The sequence below is a fragment of the Hippocampus bargibanti genome, linkage group LG18 (assembly GCF_051943395.1).
Source record: "Hippocampus bargibanti isolate YZ-2025 linkage group LG18, ASM5194339v1, whole genome shotgun sequence".
Classification (NCBI taxonomy): domain Eukaryota; kingdom Metazoa; phylum Chordata; class Actinopteri; order Syngnathiformes; family Syngnathidae; genus Hippocampus; species Hippocampus bargibanti.
Window position 1 is genome coordinate 4756568 of NC_142751.1, and position 25941 is coordinate 4782508.

Genomic DNA, 25941 nt, shown 5'->3' on the forward strand with positions numbered 1-25941 from the left:
ATGTGGGGATGCCAAAATCTGTTCAAGGCCATCAGAAAACAAGTCTCAAATTACTACAGAATGCATTGTAGGGTGATTAATTTCAGGAGAACTATAAAATCATTGCCAATGTTTGACCATTAGATAACGATTACCTATTAAGTTTGACAGTAACCTTCATCTGGTAGTGGGAATTAACTGCTGAAGCCCCTTTTTTTTAGTAATTTAGTGATTTCTGCCAGACAATTATAATAATAATTGTAACAATTTCTGTTTTACTGACGCGTGTTTACTGGCACCATGAGTCAAATAGAAAAAAAAGTCAGAATGACACATCCATCTAAAAAAACATGAATTACATCAATTCTACCTGAACCGTTGGAAGTTTGTTTAATTCTTCTTCTGGCATTGAAGTGGATTCAGGTCGAAATCCGAACTATTTCAACACATCAAAAGGGCAGCGCGTTTCTTACCGTGTGCAGTACTGACTCCACAATGGATTCTTTTTTCCAATGTGGAAATTATTCAGCCAATATTGTCTGTTTTGGCGCACATGTTTACTTCAGAGTAGTAGCAGTTTGAAACTGTTGCCTTTAGGCATGTCATAAATTGAAGCAAGCTGATCAGTATGGTTATAAGTAATGTTCCCTCTAAACTGCACTCCAAAACACCTTCTCAGCACAAAGTATGCTTTATGAAGTTTGTGTGGAATGCTGACATGTATGGAAAATTAGAAAGAACATATATAGCAGCACTCAACATAATTAGCGGCTGTCTTATTTTGCTCATTGTCTCGCAACAAACCTAAATTAGTTTCAAAAGACTGAGGAAAAACGGCTGAATTGTAAAAACTGCTGAATGCCTCTTCATTCACAGCCAATAGAGTGTTAGCAGAGCCTGGGGAACATGCTATGAAGCACAGAAAGATAAAAGTGTATATCTATGTATACTTTTTTTAATGTATTTTTATTTATTTTTTACTAATATATATATATATATATATATATATATATATATATATATATATATATATATATATATATATATATATATATATATATATATTACTCAAATTAATTCATCGCCCAGCCATATCCTAGAATCTTAACCTAAAGTACAAACATAAAATGTGCATATTTGTACCGGACAGTGGTAAGGGAATGGCTCATCTCTAATACTTGCACGTCCCATGCTATAATCATTTTTTTTTGTTTTTGGTGTGCCATACATTTTATTTCTAAGCTTGCTTGTTGATAATGAGACAGTAGAGCAGATTGCAGCAAATGGTTGTGAACCGCTTTTCAGACAACCATTTACAACTTGAATGAGGTGGTAATGGCTTTTTTTCCCACAGTCTTTTGTCATGTTTTTGCGGCTTCCAGTCCTTTGTGGGCTCTTTTATTTTGTGTCTAATCAGATGTACACCATATCTCTGAAATAGCACTCGCCAACTTGGTCTTTTCGATGAGGTCCTTCACTGTTAGAGGCTCGAGGTGGTCCTCAATGAGGATGTTAACATCTTCTGACGTCATCCCGGAAAAACCTTCTGTTTCTCGCCCCTGTGACAGCTTTGCAGCGTTTTCTCCGGCTGAGTGAAACTCTCATAGCCGTGTATGACATTTGGCCAGAGTTTTTTCCAAATGGCATTCAGCATTTGAACTTTCATATCATTAACTCATTCACTGCCAGACATGCAAAAATGTGTCCACTCAAGTGCCAGGGTTTTTGTCATTGTCACTTGAATTCCAGGACCCGCAGAATATTGAGTTTTAGGACTACATAAACATTCAGTACAATGTTAGAAACCTTAGGCTCTCTTCTTTCATCAGAAAAAAAGTTAATTCCTAAATTATATGGGTCTGGAGTTGTTGCTTGAAATCAGGGCGGCTGTCCAAAATACAATGCAATACATACATATTGGTTTATATAGCGCTTTCACAACAGCTGAAGCTGGAACAAAGCGCTAATATGGAGAATGGAAAATGCTGCCCCCTTGTGGAAAAGAAAAAATATTGGCAGAGGCCATGGACAGCGCTTTATCGTCACAAAAGCATGAACAAACAAAACGCGAACAAATTTGGGAATGTCGCTCTACGTCAAATTTTCAGTTCTCGAATAAATTTGTCAATGGCAGTGAATGAGTTAAGAGCATTCTGAATGTTCACAGTCCTGCTCCGGCCTCATGTTCTCCCTGGGCCCGCCTGGGTTTCCTCTGGGCCCTCTGGTTTCCTCCCACATTCCAAAAACATGCAGGCTGATTGAACGGTCCAAATTGTCCCTTGGTGCAAGTGTGAGAGTGAAAGGTTGTCTGTCTCTGTGTGCCCTGCGATTGCCTTATGCCCGAAGATGGCTGGGATAGGCTTCTGCGACCCTTGTGAGGATGAAGCACACCAGAAGATGAATGAATGAACAAATGGATGGATGGATGAATATTCACCCGGAAGGCCGAGATAGAATATTCCCTCCAATACTTTTTCTTCAAGGTGAAGGCCTCCTCTCCACTGATAGGCGAGAAGAGGCTCTCCATCTTTCAATGCGTTTAAAGAGCCTTGAATGGTCATATAACCCCAGATCCATGGGTTGGGTGAGGGATGTGGTTTTGGGAGGCAGAAACTCCACTCAAACCCCATCATAGTGTAGGTCAGTTGCATGTCATCCTGCACCGTCCATTAAGAGGAAGACCTTGAGGGGAAGCCCCTTCTCTGCCAGATACAGCTTCGCTTGTGGGATGAAGCAGTTGACAAACCAGTCCAATGTCAGGACTTTCGTAACCCAGGCTTTCTTATTATGCATCCAGTAGACATGCAGGCTCTTCCAGGAGAGGCCAGTCTTATCCATATTGAACACTTGTTCAGGGAGATAGCACCCGCTGCACTCGTACTTGGCTGGGGTTCGCACAAACTTGCATTGTCGTTGCCCTCGTTGTTTTTCAGAGAGGGATCTGGCTTTGGTTCAAATGATATTCGTGTCCAAACTAAGTTTTCTTTTCCGGCATTCCATAATCCACAAAGATAAAACATTTTCCATTTTAACGATGCATTTATCACGCACTGTCACAACACAGTCAAAGTTGTTTGTCTAACACAGGTGTCAAAGTCAAACCCTACGGGCCAAATCTGGCCCGCAACATCATTTTATTGAGCACGCAAATCATGCATATCAAGTGCTATGATATTTGCTAAAGTCCAAACCAAAATTTCAAATTGTGGTATGCAAACCACAATAACAGTCACTATTCTAGACTTCAGATTTTAAAACTATTCATTCATTCATTTGTTGTGCGTTCTGTATGTGGAGGAGATGAAATATTCTTATGGCCCTTGATAGGAAACCGTGGCAACAATGTAACCCGCGGCAAAAAAAAAATATTTTGACTCCCCTGGTCTCACAGGTGCCTTGGCTCCATTAAACTCAAATTGACCCGGTTCTCTCTGCTCCGTTGTGTACAAACGTTTGATCACATACGTTTGCGCAATCAAGCATAAAACAACAAAATGAAACTTCAACATGAAAGCTTCTATTCTGTCTATTCTCTATCAGCACCCCTTCACATAATACTGGGTTTGTGGCACTATTGCTGTGTTTTGACAGTTTTCTCTTGTATTTTATCATGTTAAGTATTTGAAAATACTAGATGGAGTGTGGAAACCATTTTAAAGTTGGAGACCATAAATAAGGTTTATTGGCAATTTTTTTTGTTTTTGTTTTTTTGATGAATTAACTCGAAGATTGCTAGACAGTTTCAATTACATACCTTATCTACCATTAACCATCAAAAAGTTCAATAATTTTGTGTTTATGTCTTTCACGGGCCATCTTTACTATCTTTGATAGTTGTCCATGTTAAGTTTTCCATGTTAAGCGCTTTGTTACAGCTTCAGATGTTAAAGTGCTATATGAATGTATTGTATTGTATCCATTCATAATCTTAAAGAAATGAATGTTTCGTCCTCCATCTTACAATTCTATACATTTTTGGGAGGGTGACCCAAAAAGATGCGTCCTACTGAGTCCCTCACTGCAGCAATGTTCTCCCGAAAGAGGAGTGTGTAAAAGTGATTGACAACTTCATACGAGTACAGGTTAGCTTGCAATGAAATGGTGGACATTTAGAACACATCTTGGGAAAGCCATAAATTGACTAAAAATTGACAGAAATAGCTGAAACTCTGTTGAATGGTCTTCCATAAAGTGAATAAGATGTGGTTGTAATTCGAAATAAATGGCTTTTTAATCAAAGCCACAATTGAAATTTTCATGGTTGCGCATCTTTTTGGGTCACCCTGTATATATGTATGTATATAGCACAACATTTGATTCTGTGTTCCTTACAGGTATGGCACACTTTTAGATCTGGGTGAGAAACGCAAGGACATGCTGGAGAAGAGCTGCAAAAAGTTTATGTTGTTCCGGGAAGCAAATGAACTTCAACAGTGGATCAATGAAAAGGAGAGTGCCCTCACAAATGAAGAGGTGGGCTCAGACTTGGAGCAGGTGGAGGTCCTCCAGAAGAAGTTTGACGATTTCCAGAAGGTATTTCTACTTTTTAAGTCACTCACCAAAAATCTAGACAATTAAAAAAAAAATGATAGGCAATTCAATGGCGGGAATGCGTTCAAATGTTGCTTAAAAAGAGGCAAGGAAAAAGTAAAATGTATGTAGATACAACAAGACACAAGCGTTGACCAAACAATACTTGGGCCCCTATTTCAAAATGGTTCTCGCTCTGGATAATCGGCAAGATTAAGCTGGTCTTGTCATTGACTGCAGAACTTGCTGTTGGAAGTGATCATCGTGTTTATTAGCCACACTGTTTTATAACAGTAAATAAATGTCTCATTGAATTACAGTCATGTCTGTATATAAACAAGTTACAAAAACAAAGTTGAAATCTATATGATCATTGGCAAAGGGTACATTTGCCTAAATTCCAGCTTCACTGAAGCAACAATTACAAAATCAATACACAAACCACAGGATGACCCCGGCATGGAATTTACAATACAATTCAATACATCGTAATTTATATAGCGCTTTTACAACAGCTGCAGCTTTAACAAAGTGCTTCATATAATAGTCAACATAAAGCAAAATAATAAACATAACAGTAACATAAAACATGGACAGTTGTGCAATCTTAACAACTTTTCCCATATACTCTTTGATGTTTAAGTACAAGACAAAAAAACAAATGATGTAAGGACACAGGCAATATCTTAAGCACTTTCCTCTTTGTTACATGAAGCAGTTCTAGGTGAAAGAGGAGATGATGAAAGACTCCTTTTTACCAGTTTATATTAGAGGCGTCATGGTGGAATGTGCACGTATGCTACAAGCTAAGTTTTGAAAGCAAATTCGAAGCTGTAGCATCTATTGCTGAAAATAAATTGTCTCCTGTCCCACCTAAATCTGCTTCAATTCCAAGCCACGAGAGTTCCACATACGCATCTGCGCTTTTCGCTCACGCTCCTTTCTTCTTATTGCGGGCTCCTCAAGCCATGCTGTCTGTCCAACAGCACCGACCATTCCGCTGAACACATCAGGGCTGTGAAAATGCTGCCCATTACAGGCGCAAAAAAGCACAATTACCCCAGAGCTGTCCAGCGATGACAGTCAAATGGCACTGACATTCCTTCCATTCACAAACAGTTCTGCTGAGAAGGCGCAACCGCTCAGCACAGTCTCCTCCTTGATGAATGTTGTGTCCAAAGATGCTGAAAAGCAATCCAGATCCGATTCATACAACGCACAACACAAAAAAAAGCAAGGCTCGTGAGAGCACTTTCCCACGGCTGCCTAGTCGGACACCATCTTGACAAAAAAGCTTTTTGTTTTATGGCTTTCCAGGACCTTAAGGCTAATGAGTCACGCTTGAGGGACATCAACAGAGTAGCGTCTGAGCTGGAATCTGAAGGACTAATGAATGAGGAAGTACCTATGGTTCAAGTACAGGTAAGTTACACCTCCCTTTCTCACTTTTTGAATGAACTTGGTTCCTTTGGTGCCTTTTAATATTTAGCACGTTTTTCATTTGCAGCAACAAGAAACATATGGTGCAATGCCTGGCAAGGTTGTAAGCAAATTAACATTCATATTTGTATTGTATCTTGTGTTTGATATTTAAGAACTAAATGTCTAATGCTTTAATAGGATGAAGCCGATTCCAAAACTGCATCTCCATGGAAGGTAAATTAATTATCCACAGTGGGGGTTGCGCTTAGCACATCAATTGAAGCTGTTTCAACAAAGCAGAGTTCCTCAAATTGAAGGGGCAACCCAAAAATAATTTGAGTAAATGTTGTATGGTTGACACAACCATTGTTGTACTGCAATTGTCTTTTTTGTGTGTTTCTAAAATGACCTCTTGCTTTTCAATAGAACATACGAATGGCTGTTCAAACAACTGCTAACTTTAATACAATTAAGGTAAGTATTTCTCACATTAAAACATTGTGCATTCACATCATGTCATTAAAATCTTGTTCAACTTGATAAGTATTTTAGATTTTGGCCACATTGTTTGTCTTTAATTTTAGCCATAAATAGTTGAATTTTGTTTTTTACCCATAGACATTGATGATTGATTAAATAGTTGTATATTCAGTGCAACCCTATGTTGGTCACTTTAATCACGATAATAAAAATCTCATGGTTTTTGCTCTTTAACTGTCCCCAGGGTTTCCTACATCAGTCAAGTTAAATAGAAACATGTTGCATTTTAGCTTTACTACCAACCAGATGATGCTAAAAAACCAGCATTTTCCTGATATACTGCAGCTTAGTTATCAGGAAAAGGTTATTCTCTAGCGCCTTATGTAAATCCTATTTCTTATGCACCAGCTTGCCATGAAGGCCATTTGAAAGTGGCTTATGCTCATTCTTTTTATAACATCCAGGACTTGAATAACCAATGGAAATCACTACAGCATTTGGCTGAAGAAAGGAGCAACTTGTTGGGTAGTGCCCATGAAGTGCAGCGATTCCACAGGTGAGAACTGTTTACCCATTTTCTATCACATACAGACTAATTTGTATGAGGAAAATTGACATTAAAGTTTGAGGATGTATGTTTACGGAACTCAAGATTAGTTACCGTGGTTTCCCCGAAAATGGTTTCTGTTAATTTCTCAAGTCTTCAGGCCTGGGAGACATATGCGACAGCTAACAAGAAGTCAGATACAGTGAGACCTCAACTTACGAACTTAATTGGTTCCCAGACAGAGTGTGTAAGGCAAAAAGTGTGTATCTCAAAAAAAAAAAATCCCCATATGAAACCATTAAAATGGGAATAATCCGTTCCCGGGTTTCCATAAAATATACTTTTCAACTAAATAAGCCTTAAAACTACACACAACATACCTTATTCTATGTATAATAAATGTGCTATTGTATTGTAATGAAAGAAATACACTGCATTGTATCATAAAGTCACTTTATTTACATTTGTGATGGTCATTTATGGCTTGATGGAATGGCGTTGGAGGTCGAAGGTCAAAGGGAATTGCTGTTTGGAAAGAGAGGCGCATTACATGACGACTGTAATTAAAGAAATAAACTGTGCTGTAAAATAAAGTTTTATTTACCTTTTTGATGGTCGTTGATGGCTTATGGAAGGAGAGTCACCTTCCATAAGGACTGTTGGTAACTTAACCTCTGGTGCTGTTCGGTCGTGTGCTTCCGCCGAAGATCACTCCGCCAGCCGTGGTGGGTGTGTATTATGAAAATAGTGCTTATTATAAGGTTTAATTTTCATAAATTTGACGTTTGTAAGACAAAAAGGTTGTAAGTTGAGGTCTCACTGTATTTGTAATTTATTTTTGGAATTTGTTTTTAATTTTCACAAGAGGTCAACATTTAAGTACCCCTTTGGGATTCATCTGGTTGTCTTTGACTTTTAAATGTTTTAAATTTTTGTTCTGACACTGAATGTGCCCTGAGCAATGTTGTATTTGTTTTTCCACAGAGACGCAGATGAAACTAAAGAATGGATTGAGGAAAAAAACCAGGCCCTCAACACAGACAACTATGGTCATGATTTGGCTAGTGTTCAGGCTTTGCAGCGCAAGCATGAAGGCTTTGAGCGAGACCTGGCAGCCTTGGGTGACAAGGTTAGTTTTTCACCACAAACATTTTCACAGGTTTTGTAAAGAAAATTTGCCCCCGTTCCATAATAACTTTGAAATGTTCTTCCTCTGTGCACAAGTTAAGCACATATAGAAAATCACCATTGAATTTATGCATGACACGGAAGCACGTGCCATTTCTGCCTATGAGTTCAGAAGTCATTCTAAATAAGAGCAGAGTATTCTAAATAAGAGCAGAGCTCAAAACAGCAAGAAACCATGTTTGGAGATGAAATATAAAAGCTTTCATTTAGTCATCCACACATATGACTGGTTTGCACATAAGGATGGTCTAAGGAGGTTACATACAATGCATCTCTATTCAGTTAGCGCTTTCACAACAGCTGGCGTTGTAACAAAGTGCTTTTACAGAACATTTGACATAAAATAATTCCACGTAGCACAAAACCTAGGCAATTTCAATCCCTTTTTATTGAAGCAGATCCCGATGAAAGACGAGAATCAAAGTCTCCTTTCAGCCGTGAATCAGAGATGTCATGACTTTTCACAAGCTAATTTAGAAAGTAAACACAAAACTGCAGCCTTCAATGACGAATTAAGAGATTCCAAACACTGTCTCTCACTTTCAAATATACCTCTATGCTATTCTGTCCTCATATTCAGTACCACCACAGCCATCCATCTTGGCTGCATCAACATAGGTTGCCCAAAAGATCCCATGTCTCTGCTGTTAAAAACTGGGCTGTGAAAAAATTGCCCACTACAGTACAGGCAAAAAAATAACATAACATTAAAAAAAACAGCTCCTCAGTAACGACATCCCACCATCATAATGGAATACAGTTATACCTGTATATATTTTTTGTATTCAGAATATGTAACGCTGCTTCCGTGTGATCGCATTACTCTCCTATTTGACGAATCACAGATCTGCCTGTCAAACATGCATGAGTTTCTCTGATCTCATTTACATTCTTTCCTTTCACAGGTGAACTCTCTCGGGGATACTGCACAACGTCTTATACAGTCCCACCCAGAAGCAGTGGATGACATTCAAGAGAAGTGCACTGAGCTCAACACTGCCTGGAGCAGCCTAGTAGGACGCGCAGACCAGCGTAAAGACAAGCTTGGAAATTCACATGACCTGCAACGTTTTCTTTCTGATTTCAGGTGAGAATAACATGTTTATAAGCAAAGGTGTCAACGTCATGCTTTCGACACCCACATCATTTGATCTGGCCCCCGAAAGCAGATCAAGCAGAGATGCATTAAGGCCACACCATTGCGCCATTTATGCATTTTGACACCCAGATTGAGGCCCACCAGCATTGTCCCTGCGATGTTAAAAAAAAATGCTTAAAAAACACTTTATCAAGATTGCACTGACAATGCTAGTAGGCCTCAATCTGCAGTACATCTGCATGTAAAAGCTAGCAACCACTCATTTGATGACAGTGAGGTTAAAATCTTAGCTGAAGAAAATAGATGCTTTGAAAGAGCAGTAAAAGAAGCAGTTTTTGTAAAACAGCATAACCCTTCACTAATTCGCCATGGTGGTTTAAGGTTAAATTTAGACCGTGCTTACAACAGACTACTTAGGTCGTTACATCGTAGGCTTAGTCATGTTAATGAGGTGATACCAGTGCTAATGGAGCTATCTGAGCCAGGCATAGGACATTAGAGGTAATCAGACAGAACAAGAGTTACCGTAATTTCAGGACTATAAGCACAATTTATTTGTGTGATACAGCTGCAAATAAGTATTTGAACACCTGTGTATCAGCTAGAATTCTGACCCTGAAAGACCTGTTAGTCCGCCCATTAGAAGTCCACCTGCACTCTATGTATCATCCTAAATCAGATCTGTTTGAGGTCGTTAGCTGCATAAAGACACCTGTCCACCCCATACAATCAGTAAGACTTTAACTTGTAACATGGCAAAGACCAAAGAGCTGTCCAAAGACACCAGACACAACATTGTACACTTCCACAAGGCTGGAAAGGGCTACGGAGCAATTGCCAAGCAGCAAGATATCGCCTTTCGGGGTCTCAATGATTCTAAGAAAGGTGAGGAATCAGCCCGGAACTACACAACAGGGGTTGGTCAATAACTTTAAAATGACTTGTTTTCCACCATTGCGTTCCCGAAGTGAGATCATGTTTCCTACTATAATCTTCTGTTCGTTTCAGCTTTTCCCTTCAGTGGTTGCTAGAGCGAATCGGTGTCCTCCATCGAAGCTTATTTTGTGCATCCTCTTCTCTCAAAACAGCTAACTCCACGTCCTCTTTCACAACATCCATAAACATCCTCCTTGGTCTTTCTCTCGGTCTCCTGCTTTGCAGTTTAAGACTCAGCATCTTTCTCCCAATATATTCACTCTCTGTCCTCTGGATATGTCCAAACCATCTCAATCTGGCCTCTCTGACTTTCTCTCTAAAACCTCTAACATGGGTTGAAGGGATATTTGTCTTAAGTTTTCTTGCTCTCTTTGTATGCAGAGACCTTATGTCCTGGGTTAATGGGATCCGAGGACTGGTATCCTCGGAGGAGCTAGCCAAAGATGTTACTGGAGCTGAAGCTCTTCTTGAAAGACATCAGGTGAAAGAATTTATTGCTTTCTTAATCAAACTGTCAACATAAGATCTTACTGATTTATGTCCCTATGCTCCTCTTTTCATTTCTCCAGGAACATCGCACAGAGATCGATGCTCGCGTTGGTACGTTCCAGGCCTTTGAACAATTTGGACAACAGCTACTGTTGCAAGGCCATTATGCAAGTCCTGAGATCAAGCAAAGATTGGAGACTTTAGACTTGGAGCGAGCCGACCTGGAAAAGGCCTGGGTACAGCGCCGCATGATGCTGGACCAGTGCCTGGAATTCCAGGTAAATCTTGACAAAATATGCCATCAAAAATATATGCATAAATTGATGATGATGATTGTTGTTGTTGTCAGTAACATCTGTTAGTCTCCATTCATGATTGACCAAGTTCTGCATTCTTCTCACAGCTCTTCAGCAGGGACTGTGAACAAGCTGAGAACTGGATGGCAGCTCGTGAAGCTTTCCTTGCAAGCGATGACAAGGGAGACTCCCTTGACAGTGTTGAGGCATTAATTAAAAAGCATGAAGACTTTGATAAAGCCATTAATGTGCAGGTGATATGTCACATATATGTTCTAGTCTTTCTGGATGACTGCTCTTTGAACCGTATTTTAAACACTGTCGCACCCAAAAGCCTTCATTTTTTTCAGAAGATGACCCTGTGCCTACAGTGCGATTTACATGTAAAATAATATTGAGTTGCAACAGTTGTCAGAAACCTGATTTGTAGTCTTAAAAGTTAGACTGACCTAAATATGGTAAGAAAGCACCTTTATTAGTGCCACAACGGGGACATTTGCAATCTCCAGCCACAAAATTGAAGAGGGTGGCAGTCGAAAAGAGAAACAGTATCGCATGCACAAAAATGTCTCAGAAAAAGAACTCTACACCGTACCGAATGCAGTATAAAATATATAATCTAGATATAAGCATATATGCAACTGCATATGTGCTATTTACAATATGGATGGGGTGTGTTTATTCATCAACTTAATATCTTACTGTTTTGTTGACATTCCCTTGAGCACAGCACCGTAATGTAACCCCAGCTTCTACTGTAGCGCCTTATAATGTGGTGCATAGATTGAAAATTGAAGGTGTGCCTTGTAGTGCGGAAAATACGGTACTATAAATCTGCAATTGTTTGCACACGCAGGAAGAGAAAATTGCTGCTCTGCAATCCTTTGCCAATCAACTCATTGGAGCTGACCATTACGCCAAACCTGAGATCCTTAATCGACGCGATGAAGTTCTTGACAGGTTGGACAGTTTTTGTTTTGTTTTTTTTCCCCCGCCCAGATGTTTACAAGTTTAATTGATAAAAACCTTGAGAATTCCACAGAATACTGAATTTTGGGAGTACATAAATACAGTATTCAATGATGCAGCGTGAGAAACCTTAGACTATCATCTTTCATCAGAAAAAATAAATTCTTTGACTTGAATTAAAGTTAAAAAAAAATAAGTTAAAAAAAGGTTGGCTGCAATGTTGCAAAGATTTTTTTCAGATATTTCCCAACAATTTTCAGTTGCAGAGCTATTCTTGTTGATGTTTTTATAGCCATCGACTAGAAAGGCCCAAAACTGAGCTGTTATATGGTTCACTTTAAAAGCAACATTGCAGTATGTACTTTGTGGTCCTGTAACTATTGTTTTGTCCAAAATACAAATATTATAACCTGAAAAACCCAATTGATACCCTGAAAGGTGGCGTCGGCTGAAGGCCCAGATGATCGAAAAGCGCTCAAAGCTTGGTGAATCCCAGACCCTGCAGCAATTTAGCCGAGATGTTGATGAAATAGAAGCTTGGATCAGTGAGAAACTGCAGACTGCAACTGATGAGTCCTACAAGGACCCTACCAACATCCAGGTATTTGTTTGTTTGTTTATTTGTTTTTTTTACATTTTTTAAACTCACCACCAACATCAATTGTTTCATCTGTAATCAAATACTTTCCGATTGGGAAATGTTTACTGCACTTCACTTTTGAAGGAAGTGTTTTGAGGACAGGACAACTAGAGACACAATGTCCAATTGAATACGTTGTATGTTTGAAGAAACTCAATGGAATACAGCACTGTGAAAAATTAACAGCTGCTACTGCAATGAAAAAAAAATAATTTGCCCCTCCTTGTGAGGATAAAGCGATCCGGATAATGAATAAATGAATGAAAATTATCTTGTTTTAAATTTGCTCTAAAACAATCTAGTGTGACAAAAAGTAATCAGGAAGGGTGCAAAACACTATTTACTTTCAATTGTATTTGAGCATACAAGAAATGTCATTTGACTATTCATTTTCCAACCCCACTTTCCTATCAAACTAAATTATCTCTTAATGTCTTCTGCTCTCCTGTAGCTGTCCAAGCTTCTGGTAAGTATAAGTACCGATACTGTTAGTTCACTAACCAACATATTCCTTTGTTGATATGACTGGATATAAGAATATACATAAACCATTGTGCCAGATTTTAATATAAATGAGGAAAAAAACTAAAATGCAATTCAAGCAATCACTTGAATTTTGGAACAGTGGTTGATTGTGGTCCATGGTTTTCTGTGGACAATTAAAATGGCAACAGTACTGTTTGCACACCTGATCACTCTTGCGTATTTCTTAGCATGTCTGCACATTTGTGATGAGTGTTTTAAGTCAAACCTTATTTTTTTAAATATATACATATAGAGAGATATAAATTAATTTGACCATGTCCAACTGTTAAATATTTGCTTTTTATGCATAATTTGCTTTTTTCTAACATGGAGCTGAAGGACATATTTCTTTGCAGATGTTTTTTCATCCATTAATCCACCAGTGCGTTTCTTGCTTTAGGTGGTTGTTTTTTTTTTTTTACTTCATGTTGAGAGCAGAGACAAGCAACACTTAATAGTTAACTGTCACGCCTCATTCTGATTCTCCAAACAGAATGTTTTCAGATAGAAGTAACCAATGATCTTATCGTTAGTATGACATTGGTATTTTCAACAAACAAATAAAAACAGAAAGTCTTTAAAAGTGAATGGTTTGAAAATGCATTGGTTGTTTCATGGACCAAACATGTTGTGGATTTTACCATACATCTCCATTTTGGGGACCAGCAAGATGTAATAAAATATTGAAACTCTTAATAGTTATGACTCGTAAAGGTTAATACTGCATTTATTAATATATTCTATATTAACACAAGTACAGCTTCCCTTGACAAGATGTCTGCATGAGTGTAGATGAACCTGCATACCTGACATGTTTTTCTTAATATTGCACACATTTGGGAAAGAGTCAACGGTGCCATAACTGGTTGCAGGACAAATGACTCTGAATGATTTAAGCAAGAATTGGTAATCATCAAAAAGACCTGGCAATCAATGGTTTGTGTAGACTTTTTAAATCCATGATAAAATCAACACTGTGTGTTTTGAGTGGTCTTCCCTCCTGGGTGCAGCCTTTATTTGTTGTTCTAATTGTGTGACATTTAAAAATGTTTGTTGGAATCTTTTTACATGTCATATTTAATTGGTAACTGTCTTCAACATGCTTCAAATGTTTGAGTAGAATAAATTGCAAAGCAATTATGTATATGTATATATAGTATATGTATGTGTGTATATGTATGTATATATGTATGTGTGTATATGTATGTATATATGTGTGTGTGTGTGTGTGTGTGTGTGTGTGTGTGTGTGTGTGTGTGTGTGTGTGTGTGTGTGTGTGTGTGTGTGTGTGTGTGGATTGGATTTGCATTTATTAGTCTCGCAGTGGAGAAATTCACATTTCACATTAGCAAAGTGATAAAAGGAATGAAGGTAGAAAAACAAAATACATGAGCTGCTGGAAAGGCAGCCACTCTCGCGGCGCCTCTAGTCAAAAGACAAAAAAAAAAACAAAGAATATGACAACACAAAGACAGTATTACAACACAAAGACAGAGTCATTCATTCTTTAGCACTTTCTGTACCCTCTCTCTCACATAAAGCAGTTCTAGATGAAAGAGGAGAGGATCAACGCATCTTTTCACCAGTGGATCAGGGACATCATGGTGGAATGCATATATATATATATATGTGTATATATATATATATATATATATATATATATATATATATATATATATATATATATAGATGTGTGTGTGTGAGTGTGTGTGTGTGTGTGTGTGTGAGAGTATATATATATAGAGAGAGAGAGGGGAGGAGGGGGGGGGGGGGAGAAAGAGAGAAATTGGTGGTAAATTTTTTAAGTGACTTTTCTTGTTTCTTTTTCATAATGAATATAGAGTAAACATCAGAAACACCAAGCATTTGAGGCGGAGCTTCATGCCAATGCTGACCGAATCCGAGGGGTCATAGATACTGGCAATGCACTCATCCAGAGAGGTGCCTGTGCCGGCAGTGAGGATGCCGTTAAGGTATTTATATACTGTCTGTATTATTGTTTAAATTGTGTTTTTTAAAAACATCCATTGATCTTTTTTGACAGAAATGTAAGCTAATCGTTGTATGCGCTCAAGGACACCCTGAAGGGCTTCGAGCCTTCCCAGGGCACATGTAGAAAACCCATGGAGGCACCCGGACACCATAAAAACTGTACACAGAGAACCCAGATCCGAAACCGAGCCATGCACCTTGGCACTGTGAAGTCGACATGCTAACCAGTTGACCACCATCTCGCCCCAATTTGAAACACAAATATACATTTCAGTTTAAACTTGGCATTTAATGTCTCAGAAAGGGATTCCTTAAAAAAAAGCATTTGAAAAAGGCTTTATGCAACTTAACTCATTCACTGCCAGATGATTTGCAAAAATGTGTCCACTCCAGTGCCATGGTTTTTGTCATTTTCACTCAAATTCCAAGACCCACAGAATATTGAGTGTTAGAAATAGACAAACATCCAATTCAGCATAAGAAACCTTAAACTGTCTTTTCTCATCAGAAAAAAGTTATATTTGTAATTTTTAATAAATAATTTTGTTTTTCCAATTTTCATGTATCACAGTGACTAACTGAGGCGCCAAATTTTGTGATCACAAAAGCCTTACACGTGTGTTTTATATGATTGCAATGCATGTTGTTATCCAGAAATATTAAAAAAGCTTTTTTCTTTTACGCCTAGGTACGCCTTGGTGCTCTCGATGAGCAGTGGCAGTTCCTCGTCAACAAATCTGCTGAAAAGAGCCAAAAACTCAAAGAAGCCAATAAGCAACAGAACTTTAACACAGGCATCAAAGACTTTGACTTCTGGCTCTCTGAGGTGATTACCTCCATACCACATACTGTAGAAGCACTTTCACGGAGTAGAAAATGACTGGTATTTTTGTACTTATATTTTCAGGTGGAAGCACTGCTTGCTTCAGAGGACTATGGGAAAGATCTTGCCTCAGTCAACAACCTGCTGAAAAAACACCAGCTGCTGGACGCTGATATTTCTGCCCATGAGGTAGGTTCTTCGGTAGAAGGGATGACAGAATCACAGTCAATATGGTGCACTGGATTTAAAAGTTGACACGCCTGTTCAAAGCTAATCGAATAAAAGTCTGTTCACCTTTTGGCACGTCATTGACCCCAAGTACATATCCAAATAACAGAAGAAAGGATTCACCAAGAGGAGGTGAATGATTTGAACATTTTAGGTAATTTGTTGACTATCTTGGTGCAAAACACTGTGGTTTGTGCACGTGCGGTTATTCAGTTGTTATCTGACTGGCTGCCATGGATGTCAATAAAGTAAACCGAGGCATAAAAAAATAGAAACTTTTGGACGAAAACCGAATTGGTTAAAAAAAAAAAACAAGGTTTGACTGTACTTTTGATTGAGTTTTTCCCAACCAGACCAGTAACTTTTTTCATTGTCTTATATTCATCACTTAAAGGCATGACAAAGGAAAGGGTATGTTCATCAAGAAGTGCTTCATGCAACAGAGGATGCAGAAAGTGCTTAAGTTTGAAGACTGTGTCTTTTGTGTTGTGTCACATTATTTATTTTGTTTGGTTTTTGACTTTAAGATGGCGCTGCGACAGTGGCTGCCTTTACACCAGCTTCTGTATTTTGCTTTTGCTGCTGTGAAATGTAAATTTCTACACTGTGAGACAAATAAAGGCTCACTGATCTAATAGAATAAAGGTATATGTGAAAAAAAGGAAAATAATGATAATACATTTCATTTATAAGCGCCTTTCAAAACTCTCAAGGTCACTTTACATTCACAGGATGTGAATGTAAAATCTGTGGGTGAGCAGCGGCAGCCATACGCGCCAGCGTTCACTCAACCCGGAAGTAACTCAAATAGATAGAAAGCTAGCTATCTAGATAATGGATAGCTAATAGATAGCCAGTGAGACAGCTAGCCAGATAGCTGATAGCTAGCTAGGTAGCCAGATAGCTGATAGCTAGCTAGGTAGCCAGCTAGCTAGATAGCTAACAGATAGCCAGCTTGATAGCAAATGAGTATATATAGCTAAAGTCAGTTATATAAAACAGGGTACTTAACATTAAAGGGGAAAAGTTGTTCTAGTTTCTTCCTTTTTGTAACACCATTACTGCAACTTCTGACATGTATAAAGCTGAACAAACAGCATAATTCTTAAATATAGTTAAACTAAATCAACTTCAACTTTTGAAATTTCTTGAACTATTTTTTTATTCTTTTTAAGTCTTATGCACGCGTTCATCCTGTCGCTACTCCGTTCTTTTCAGGATCGTCTGAAGGATCTGAATGGACAGGCTGACAGTCTGATGGCCAGCAAAGCCTTTGATACCTCTCAAGTGAAGGACAAGCGTGGTGCAGTTAATGGCCGTTTCATCAAAATAAAGAGCATGGCAGCCAGCCGCCATGCCAAGCTCAACGAGTCTCACCGTCTGCATCAGTTCTTCAGAGACTTGGATGATGAGGAGTCTTGGATCAAGTACGTTTTTGAAATCAGTTTTTTTTGTTGCCACTCCTGGTTCAGTTTAATATGATACCTACTGGTATATAGATTGTGTGTCCATATTGTCAAAAGCAGGCCACTAAAAAACACGCCAAAAGTCACTTTGACAATGACATGCTTATCTTCGAATTTTTGTGCATGTTGTGCATTACTTGCAGTAAAAATTCAATACCAGTTCTCCGGATTGAATACTTGTGAATAACGTGGCACGTTGTATGTGGTCATAATGGTGTATGTATTAGTTCCTCCAGATGTCACTTTTTATTTGGGATGGGGGGGGGGTTTCAATCAAATCAAGCTCTTGTTTGTCCAGCCTCTTTTTGTATTTAAATATAACTTTGCATTGGATAGCTGCATGAATATAACATTATGTCACCTTATGCAGAGAGAAGAAGTTGCTTGTCAGTTCAGAAGACTATGGGCGTGACTTGACAGGAGTGCAGAATCTTAGGAAGAAACACAAGAGGCTTGAGGCAGAATTGGGAGCCCATGAGCCAGCCATCAAGGTAATTCACCTATTCCCTTTTCAGCAATGTTTGGACGAATAGCATTACCTACCGCTATAATGATTGTAGCTCCAGCTCTACTTGGGAGAACCATTGTCACTGAACAATAGTTCAGTGACAATGGTTCCACAGCACCAGACAGTTTAATGTGGTCAGTGACATCTGTACAATTGGACCGTTGTTGTACTTGGCACATTCTCTCACACCTGTCATTATATTATGGAATGTCTTTCCATACTTATTCTTCATGTCCTTCTTTGTGATACGAGTGTAGCCTGTGCCGGAGCCAAATTCCTTGTGTGTTCTGAACACACACACCACACCAATAATGATGATTCTTCTTTTCCTTTCGGCTATTCCCTTCAGGGGTCACCACAGCGAATCAGTGTCCTCCATCTAACCCGATTTTGTGCATCATCTTCTCTCACACCAGCTACATTCATGTCCTCTTTGACAACATCCATAAACCTCATCTTTGGTCTTCCTCTCTGTCTCTTGCCTGGCAGTTCAAGGCTCAGCATCCTTCTCCCGATATAGTCACTCTCTCTCCTTTGGACATGTCCAAACTATCTCAGTCTGGCCTCTCTGACTTTCTCTCCAAAGCCTCTAAAGCAGTGGTTCTTAATCTTGTTGGAGGCACCGAACCCCACCAGTTTCATATGCTCATTCATCAAACCCTTCTTTCAATGACTGTGCCCACTAACTGCGCGGTGGACCTCGACGGTCGAGAATCCACTGAACCCCTGAGACCAACTCACCCTAGGGTTCGATCGAACCCACGTTAAGAACCATTGCTCTAATGTGAGTTGTCTCTCTGATGTACTCATTCCTGATCCTATCCAACCTGGTCACTCCCAAAGAAAACCTCAACATCTTCAGCTCTGCTACCTCCAGCTTGCTTCCTGTCTTTTCTTCAGTGGCACTGTCTCCAGTCTTTTTATACACTTTATACACTGTTTTATACACTTTTCCTTTCATCCTAGGTGAAACGCTTCTATCACACATCACTCCTGACATTTTTCTCCAGCCGTTCCAGCCTGCCTGGACACGCTTCTTCACCTCTTTTCCACACTCTCCATTGCTTTGGACAGTTGACCCCAAGTATTTAAAATCCTCCACCTTCTTTATCTCTTCTCCCTGCAGCTTAACTCTTGCACTTGGATCCCTCTTTCACACACATATATTCCGTCTTGCTGCGACTGATCTTCATTCCTCTCCTTTCCAGGGCTAGTTTCTCCCCCACCTGCTCCCTGCTCTCGCTACAGATCACAATGTCATCTGCAAACATCATGGTCTAAGGAGATTCTTGTCTAACATCCTCTTATCAGCCTATCCATCACCATAACGAATAAGAAGGGGCTTAGGGCTGAACCCTGGTGGAGTCCCACCTCTAGGGGTCAGCCATGATCCCCTTCTTAGAGATGATTATGATTCCGATGTACACACCGAAATTCCAATATGACATTGTATGAGGCCCAAATAAAAACTGAATGAAATTATTTGAGCACACTTTTTTCAACCTGTGTTCAAATAGACTACACAACAGAGATCATTTTTTTCAAATATTCAAAAAACTGGGACAGGGGCATGCTTAACACTGTGCCATGACACCTTTCCTTTTAACAACCTTGAATAAGCAAACCAAGGACACCGTCTACAGTATTTGAAGCTTCGTATGCAAAATTGCTTCCCATTCTTGCTTGATAAACTACTTCAGTGCTCAACAGCTCAACTTGTCAAAGATGCAGCTGTAGTGGGATGCCCTCTCACTATTGATACAGCCACTTTTGAAGCACTTGCAAGTTTAAAAAGAACAGCATCAGACTGTCCTCTGCCCCTCCAATAAAAAAGAGGGGTCATTTTGGCTGTGAATGCTTTGATTCTCATGAATTATTTAAATCCTACTCGACATCCAAATAGTTAAAATATGATGTTTTATATGTATTTTCTTGATGCACGGTTTTCAACCAGGTGTACATTTTCATTTGGGAGATACGTATCATGTTAACCAAATCTGCATTCTCCAGTCTGTGCTGGATACCGGAAAGAAGCTGTCTGATGACAACACTATTGGTCAGGAAGAGATACAGCAGAGATTGTCTCAGTTTGTAGACCATTGGAAAGAACTCAAAGACCTATCTGGAGCAAGGTAAAATTCTTAATATGTTGACCTTCATGCAGCTACACAAAAAAAACCATTCTACGTTTATACGTTGTAGAGGACAGAGGCTGGAGGAATCGTTGGACTACCAGCAGTTTGTGGCAAACGTGGAAGAAGAAGAAGCATGGATTAACGAGAAACTAAATTTAGTGGGGGGTGAAGACTATGGAGACACGCTGGCTGCTGTGCAGGTGTTTTTCTAACCAATCTCGCGTTAAAATGTATCAGTGAGTGCTTTTCTCAGTGTCAACATTTCATTGTTAGGGCTTGCTTAAAAAACACGAAGCATTTGAGACAGACTTCACTGTCCACAGAGACAGAGTCAGCGACGTTTGTGCGAATGGAGAAGATCTAATTAAGAAGGTAGTATTTATTGAAAGGACACCAAAGGATGCTTCATTTTTCAAACTGGTTTTCATTATGGGATTGTTTTCAACAGAACAACCATCATGTGGACAGTATCACTTGCAAGATGTCAGCTCTGCAAGGCAAAGTATCAGAGCTCGATCGGGCAGCTGCTCAGAGGAAGGCCAAGTTGGACGAGAACTCTGCCTTCCTGCAGTTCAACTGGAAGGCTGATGTGGTGGAGTCTTGGATTGGTATGAAAACAGATCATAGAAGAGCAGTCTGTCAGCCACACGCGCAATTCACCACTTTTAACCCATCTATTTGCTATCTATTAGCTTTCTATTAGCTGTCTAGCTGGCTAGCTAGCTATCTAGCTGGCTAGCTAGCTATGCAGAAGCTGCTGTTGTCCTTAGCTCCGCGCCTATATTTGCCAGCGCCACCAGGCTCAGCATCTTTGAGCAGTAAAGCTATATTTAAAGAGGGTATCATCTTCCCTCTCTATATTGCCCATTTTTCACTTCAGAGTGGTTTTGGAACATATTGGCTGTGATGAACACCTTGAAACAGCAAACTATCTTGTTTTTTTCCTGATTGACTACCCTTATGTTCACCATTTAAAACTCGGCCCGTTTTTTTATGATGTTGACAAAGACCATTTCTGAACATGTCATACTATTTCTTCATGAATTCATTCAGGGGAGAAAGAGAACAGCCTCAAGAATGATGATTATGGAAGAGACCTGTCCTCTGTGCAGACTCTGCTCACCAAGCAGGTATTTGTATCGTTGGTGCATCCTGTAACCCTTCCCCACCTTTGCTTCTTTCCCTCTACTGATTTGTTCTGTGTTGATCTGCAGGAAACATTTGATGCTGGACTGCAAGCCTTTCAGCAAGAGGGGATTACCAATATCACAGCTCTCAAAGATCAGTTGCTGGCCGCTAAACACGTCCAAGCAAAAGCAATTGAAGCTCGTCATGCTGCCCTCATGAAGCGATGGAACCAATTGCTGTCCAACTCGAAGTCTCGCAAGATGAAGCTGCTGGAGGCTCAAGTGCATTTTCGAAAGGTAAAGAAACCAAAGGGTGAATGACTGGGTGTTGTGAGAGTTGGGATTTGTTGTTGTTGTTGTTTGTCTCTTCGGATTATGTGTTCATTATGTGTGCGTTTGTATTCCCACCCAGGTTGAGTATCTGTTTCTTACTTTTGCAAAGAAGGCATCAGCCTTTAACAGTTGGTTTGAGAATGCAGAGGAGGATCTGACAGACCCAGTGAGGTGCAATTCTCTGGAAGAGATTCGTGCACTGCGTGAAGCCCATGAGGCCTTCCGCTCCTCTCTGACTTCAGCCCAGACCGATTTCAATCAGCTGGCTGAACTGGACCTGCAGATCAAAAACTACCAGGTGGTGTCCAACCCCTACACCTGGTTTACAATGGAAGCTTTAGAAGAAACATGGAGAAACCTGCAGAAAATAATTAAGGTGCGATCATGAAATATCTCAATATATATATTTTTTTCCCCTTCGGCGTCCGCCTAAGTTCGAGCGTGTGTGTTGGGCGACCTCTTCGTTAGCAGGGAGAGTGATTTTTTTCAACAGCGCGTATGCGTCGGAAGCTGTGCGTATTTGGGTCAGCAGACGACACAGTAATAAAAATCGATAATGCAAAATATAAAATGATAAAAATGACACTAAAAGTTATAAGATTTATAATTGAACTGTAAGCAGTTTGGTATATCATAGTATTTAATAGAAAATGTTCTTTAAAAACAACAGATTGACATCGTATATTATTTTGTCGTATAAACCTCGCGTCGGCTGTTTGAGTGACGACCGTTTTGTCGGAAAGGAACCTGGTCGTAACTCGGATGTTACCTGTATATAGCAACCGATTCAGGGTGTCCCCCGCCGAGTGCCCGAAGACGACTGGGATATGCTCCAGCACCCCCCGCGACTCTGAGGATTAAGCGGTCTGAAAAATGAATGGATATTATCCATCCATAGCAGAGAAAACCGACACTGGCACAGGGGGAACATGCAAATCCCACACAAGAAGGCCAAAGAATCGAACCCTGCACCCCTCTAGACTGTGATTTAACCCGCTAACCAGTTGACCGCAGGTCACCCACCCAATGGAAATATGAACAAAATATCAATTATTTGAATGTTAAATAGGGATTTCCTGAGCAGAAAAAAAATGAATGATTCTATGTCCACAGTGAGGAAGTGCTCATGATATTTTTGACAGTCTTTTCTCCTCCATAAAAACGCTGATTGTGTAAGTTTTCTGTTTTAATGGTGAAATTAGGAGCGCGAACTGGAACTGCAGAAAGAGCAGAGAAGACAGGAGGAGAATGACAAGTTGCGGCAGGAGTTTGCACAGCATGCCAACGCTTTCCACCAATGGTTGCAGGAGACCAGGTACAGTAGGCATCTTGGAGCAATTCCTCAGTCCTTTTTGTTGAAATGGGTTGAATTACCACTCAATTTTTTTTTTTTTTTGTGAGAATGTTTTTGTTATGGAGGATTATAGGGTCATTTGGAGTGGTCATTGCATAATTGTTACTGAATTTTACCAATTTGGCAGCCGCAGCACGCTTGTTACATGTTCGTTGGTACATGCACAGTATTGAAAAATAAAAACGGATTACAAAGAACTGATCACATGAAACAGAAATACAAATGCCAATACAAAACCATTAATGAAAGGCAAAAGTTCTTAAGGCATTTGATTCAACAAAAAGGCCCACAGATCTCATTGACTCACATCCACAAAGGGGCTAAATAGAAACATTGCTTGTCTCCTTCCTTCGTTTAGTCAGCAGTGAACTATGCTTTTGGTAATGTCTTTGTTCGTATCTGCACAGAGCTCACAAAGTTTGAATGTGTGTTGGCGAATGCACATGTCATTTTGTGTCAGACAGAACCCTTTCCAGTTACAATTGGTTCCTGCTAATAATCACCGCTTAATGGCATCGGAACAACAACAGGGAAACAACTCAATGGGGAGAGACTATCACCATACTGTATATGAGGCAAATCAGATTATAGGACTCACGATCACTTGAATGCTTTTTATAGTGCACAAAATACAATAATATGTAAAAATAAAGTCTCGTTATATCGATATTGGATATATCGATAGTCCCGGTTATATCGATACTATTTCTATGCATGCACGGAGAAAATTACACGCAAACAGGGTCGGATATATCGATAGTCCCGGTTATATCGATATTTTTTCGGACTCCCTTGACTATCGATAGAACGAGACTTTACTGTAACTTGATTTGAAATGAATGCATCGTTTGATATCATGTTCTCTTTTTCACCCTACTTTCTCTGCCTCCCTGCGGGAATCCACTTGTTGCTTGGGATTATGCTGCAAATCAGGACATACCTTCTTGATGGGTAAGTATATATGTATAATTTTTTCCAAATTAAAATCTTTCCTCATAACAAGAACATGGCGGAATGGCTCTAGCGATAGTGATAATTTCCTGTGTTGCGAGTTTGAACCTCAACCCTTGTGACCATGTCGTACTCTCGCCGAACAAGATACTCAATCACCAGTTACTTCTGAAGCTGTTTGTCAGAGTAGCTCAAATGAGGAAATAATGTGTATTGTGGTTAGTATATCAATGAACTTGCATTATTTTATGAACGTTGATGAAAAAACAATTATATCAGAGTAACGGCAAACAATTTATTAAACATAAAATTAGTTGTATTTTGTGTAGTTTTAAAGGACAACCGACGTCACTTTTTTGTTTCTTAACTGACATCAGAAAAACGTTTTATAGCATCTAAAATACCCAAAACACGCAGTATGATATTTATATTCAAATGCAAAACACCAATAAAAATGACTTAAAGTGTCCAAAATCTGCAAAAAAAATCGTGACGTCACGCCAAGACGTCTTGCATTGCTGAAAAATCAAAACAATGGCTTCAAATTCTGAGAATATGCTTTCTTGTTACACATCCAGTTATGAATATGATTCAAATAGTTCTGAAGAGGAAAGCATTCATGTTTGCAATCGATTAAAGAATTTATTCTGTGTCATTTTGAGGCAAACGGGCGGGGGGGAATGTCGCACCCAAAAATGGCGACCAGCTCCCGTGAGGAATGAATCAGCCCGTTTCCACAGGCTGATAAATTCCTTCCATGGAGCTTGGACGTCCTCTTCTGGCGGCTTTTGGGTGCCACACAAGGTTTTCAGACAAACAGTACAGCAAAATACATTGACGTGATGGAAGGACCGCTACAATGCGTCTTTTTTACGGTAAAGGGCGGTCCTTTAGTGACGTCACGTACAGACTCGTCACCAACTCAAAAACAAGACTTCCTGAATATTCAGCGCGAGTCTTAAAACGTAAAATATAGCTATATGCGGTGGAATCTTTTTAAAATACGCTCAGTAGAAGTCATTTGAAGCCATTTTACAAATTATGGACACAACTTATCCAGAGACGTCGGTTGTCCTTTAAGGCTTATTTAGTAGAAAATTGTTTTATGGGGACCTGGAAACAGATTATTCTTATTATTAATGGTTTCTTGTGGGAAATAAATGTTTGGCAGACACATTTTTCACCTTACACACACTTCTATCCGCCCCCAGGTCATGTATGGTGGAAGAGTCGGGTACACTTGAATCTCAGCTGGAGGCCACAAAGGTAAAACAATCAATTATGCCGAATTCCTCTCGCATGACAGCCAATTATTCATTTGGAATGCCCAGCAATGAAAAAGAAGACAAACAACAATCAATCTTTCTTTGACAAGAACTAATGCGCCACAATTTAGCCACTCATCATGTCCAATGTGTCTTGAATGAAAAACTTCTACGATGTTGTTTGTCTATATTTGTGCAGCGTAAACACCAGGAGATTCGCGCCATGCGCAGCCAGTTGAAGAAGATTGAAGACTTGGGTGCAGCTATGGAGGAAGCGCTGATCTTGGACAACAAATACACAGAGCACAGCACGGTGGGTCTGGCTCAGCAATGGGATCAATTGGACCAGCTGGGAATGAGGATGCAGCATAACCTGGAGCAACAGATCCAAGCGAGGTACAAGAAAATTCCAGACCATCTGAACCCATTATCTGATACAGTCAAAGGATTAAAGGATAACCAACACCATTTTTTTGTTTCCTAACTGACATCAGAAAAACGTTTTATAGCATCTAAAATACACAAAACACAGATTATGATATTTTTAGTCAAATCCAAAACACCAATAAAAATGAGTTAAGGTGTCCCAAAACTACTTCAAAATGACCTCGGTGACACCAAGTTTCAGAAGGTCCCGCCCCCTTGTTCGTGACGTCACG

At 39.5% G+C, this 25941-nt stretch overlaps 1 protein-coding gene across 4 annotated transcripts in view; it reads left to right on the forward strand.

Annotated features, from left to right (window-relative positions):
* Positions 1-25941, forward strand: part of sptan1 (spectrin alpha, non-erythrocytic 1) — a 47708-nt gene that overhangs the window by 18349 nt on the left and 3418 nt on the right. For 2 of the 4 annotated variants that reach the window (XM_089021034.1, XM_089021037.1), the window contains 30 exons: positions 4314-4512; positions 5827-5931; positions 6017-6049; positions 6130-6165; positions 6358-6405; positions 6876-6967; positions 7943-8087; positions 9052-9233; positions 10563-10662; positions 10751-10948; positions 11074-11220; positions 11823-11926; positions 12374-12536; positions 13027-13041; positions 14942-15073; positions 15781-15918; positions 16000-16104; positions 17362-17570; positions 17980-18100; positions 20128-20249; positions 20320-20452; positions 20526-20624; positions 20701-20860; positions 21306-21382; positions 21467-21676; positions 21792-22088; positions 22915-23027; positions 24000-24017; positions 25229-25283; positions 25482-25678. In XM_089021034.1, the coding sequence (XP_088877160.1) occupies positions 4314-4512; positions 5827-5931; positions 6017-6049; positions 6130-6165; positions 6358-6405; positions 6876-6967; positions 7943-8087; positions 9052-9233; positions 10563-10662; positions 10751-10948; positions 11074-11220; positions 11823-11926; positions 12374-12536; positions 13027-13041; positions 14942-15073; positions 15781-15918; positions 16000-16104; positions 17362-17570; positions 17980-18100; positions 20128-20249; positions 20320-20452; positions 20526-20624; positions 20701-20860; positions 21306-21382; positions 21467-21676; positions 21792-22088; positions 22915-23027; positions 24000-24017; positions 25229-25283; positions 25482-25678 (3753 nt within the window). The remainder of the gene's footprint in view (positions 1-4313; positions 4513-5826; positions 5932-6016; positions 6050-6129; positions 6166-6357; positions 6406-6875; positions 6968-7942; positions 8088-9051; positions 9234-10562; positions 10663-10750; positions 10949-11073; positions 11221-11822; positions 11927-12373; positions 12537-13026; positions 13042-14941; positions 15074-15780; positions 15919-15999; positions 16105-17361; positions 17571-17979; positions 18101-20127; positions 20250-20319; positions 20453-20525; positions 20625-20700; positions 20861-21305; positions 21383-21466; positions 21677-21791; positions 22089-22914; positions 23028-23999; positions 24018-25228; positions 25284-25481; positions 25679-25941) is intronic. The other 2 variants (XM_089021036.1, XM_089021038.1) reach the window with 1 other exon arrangement.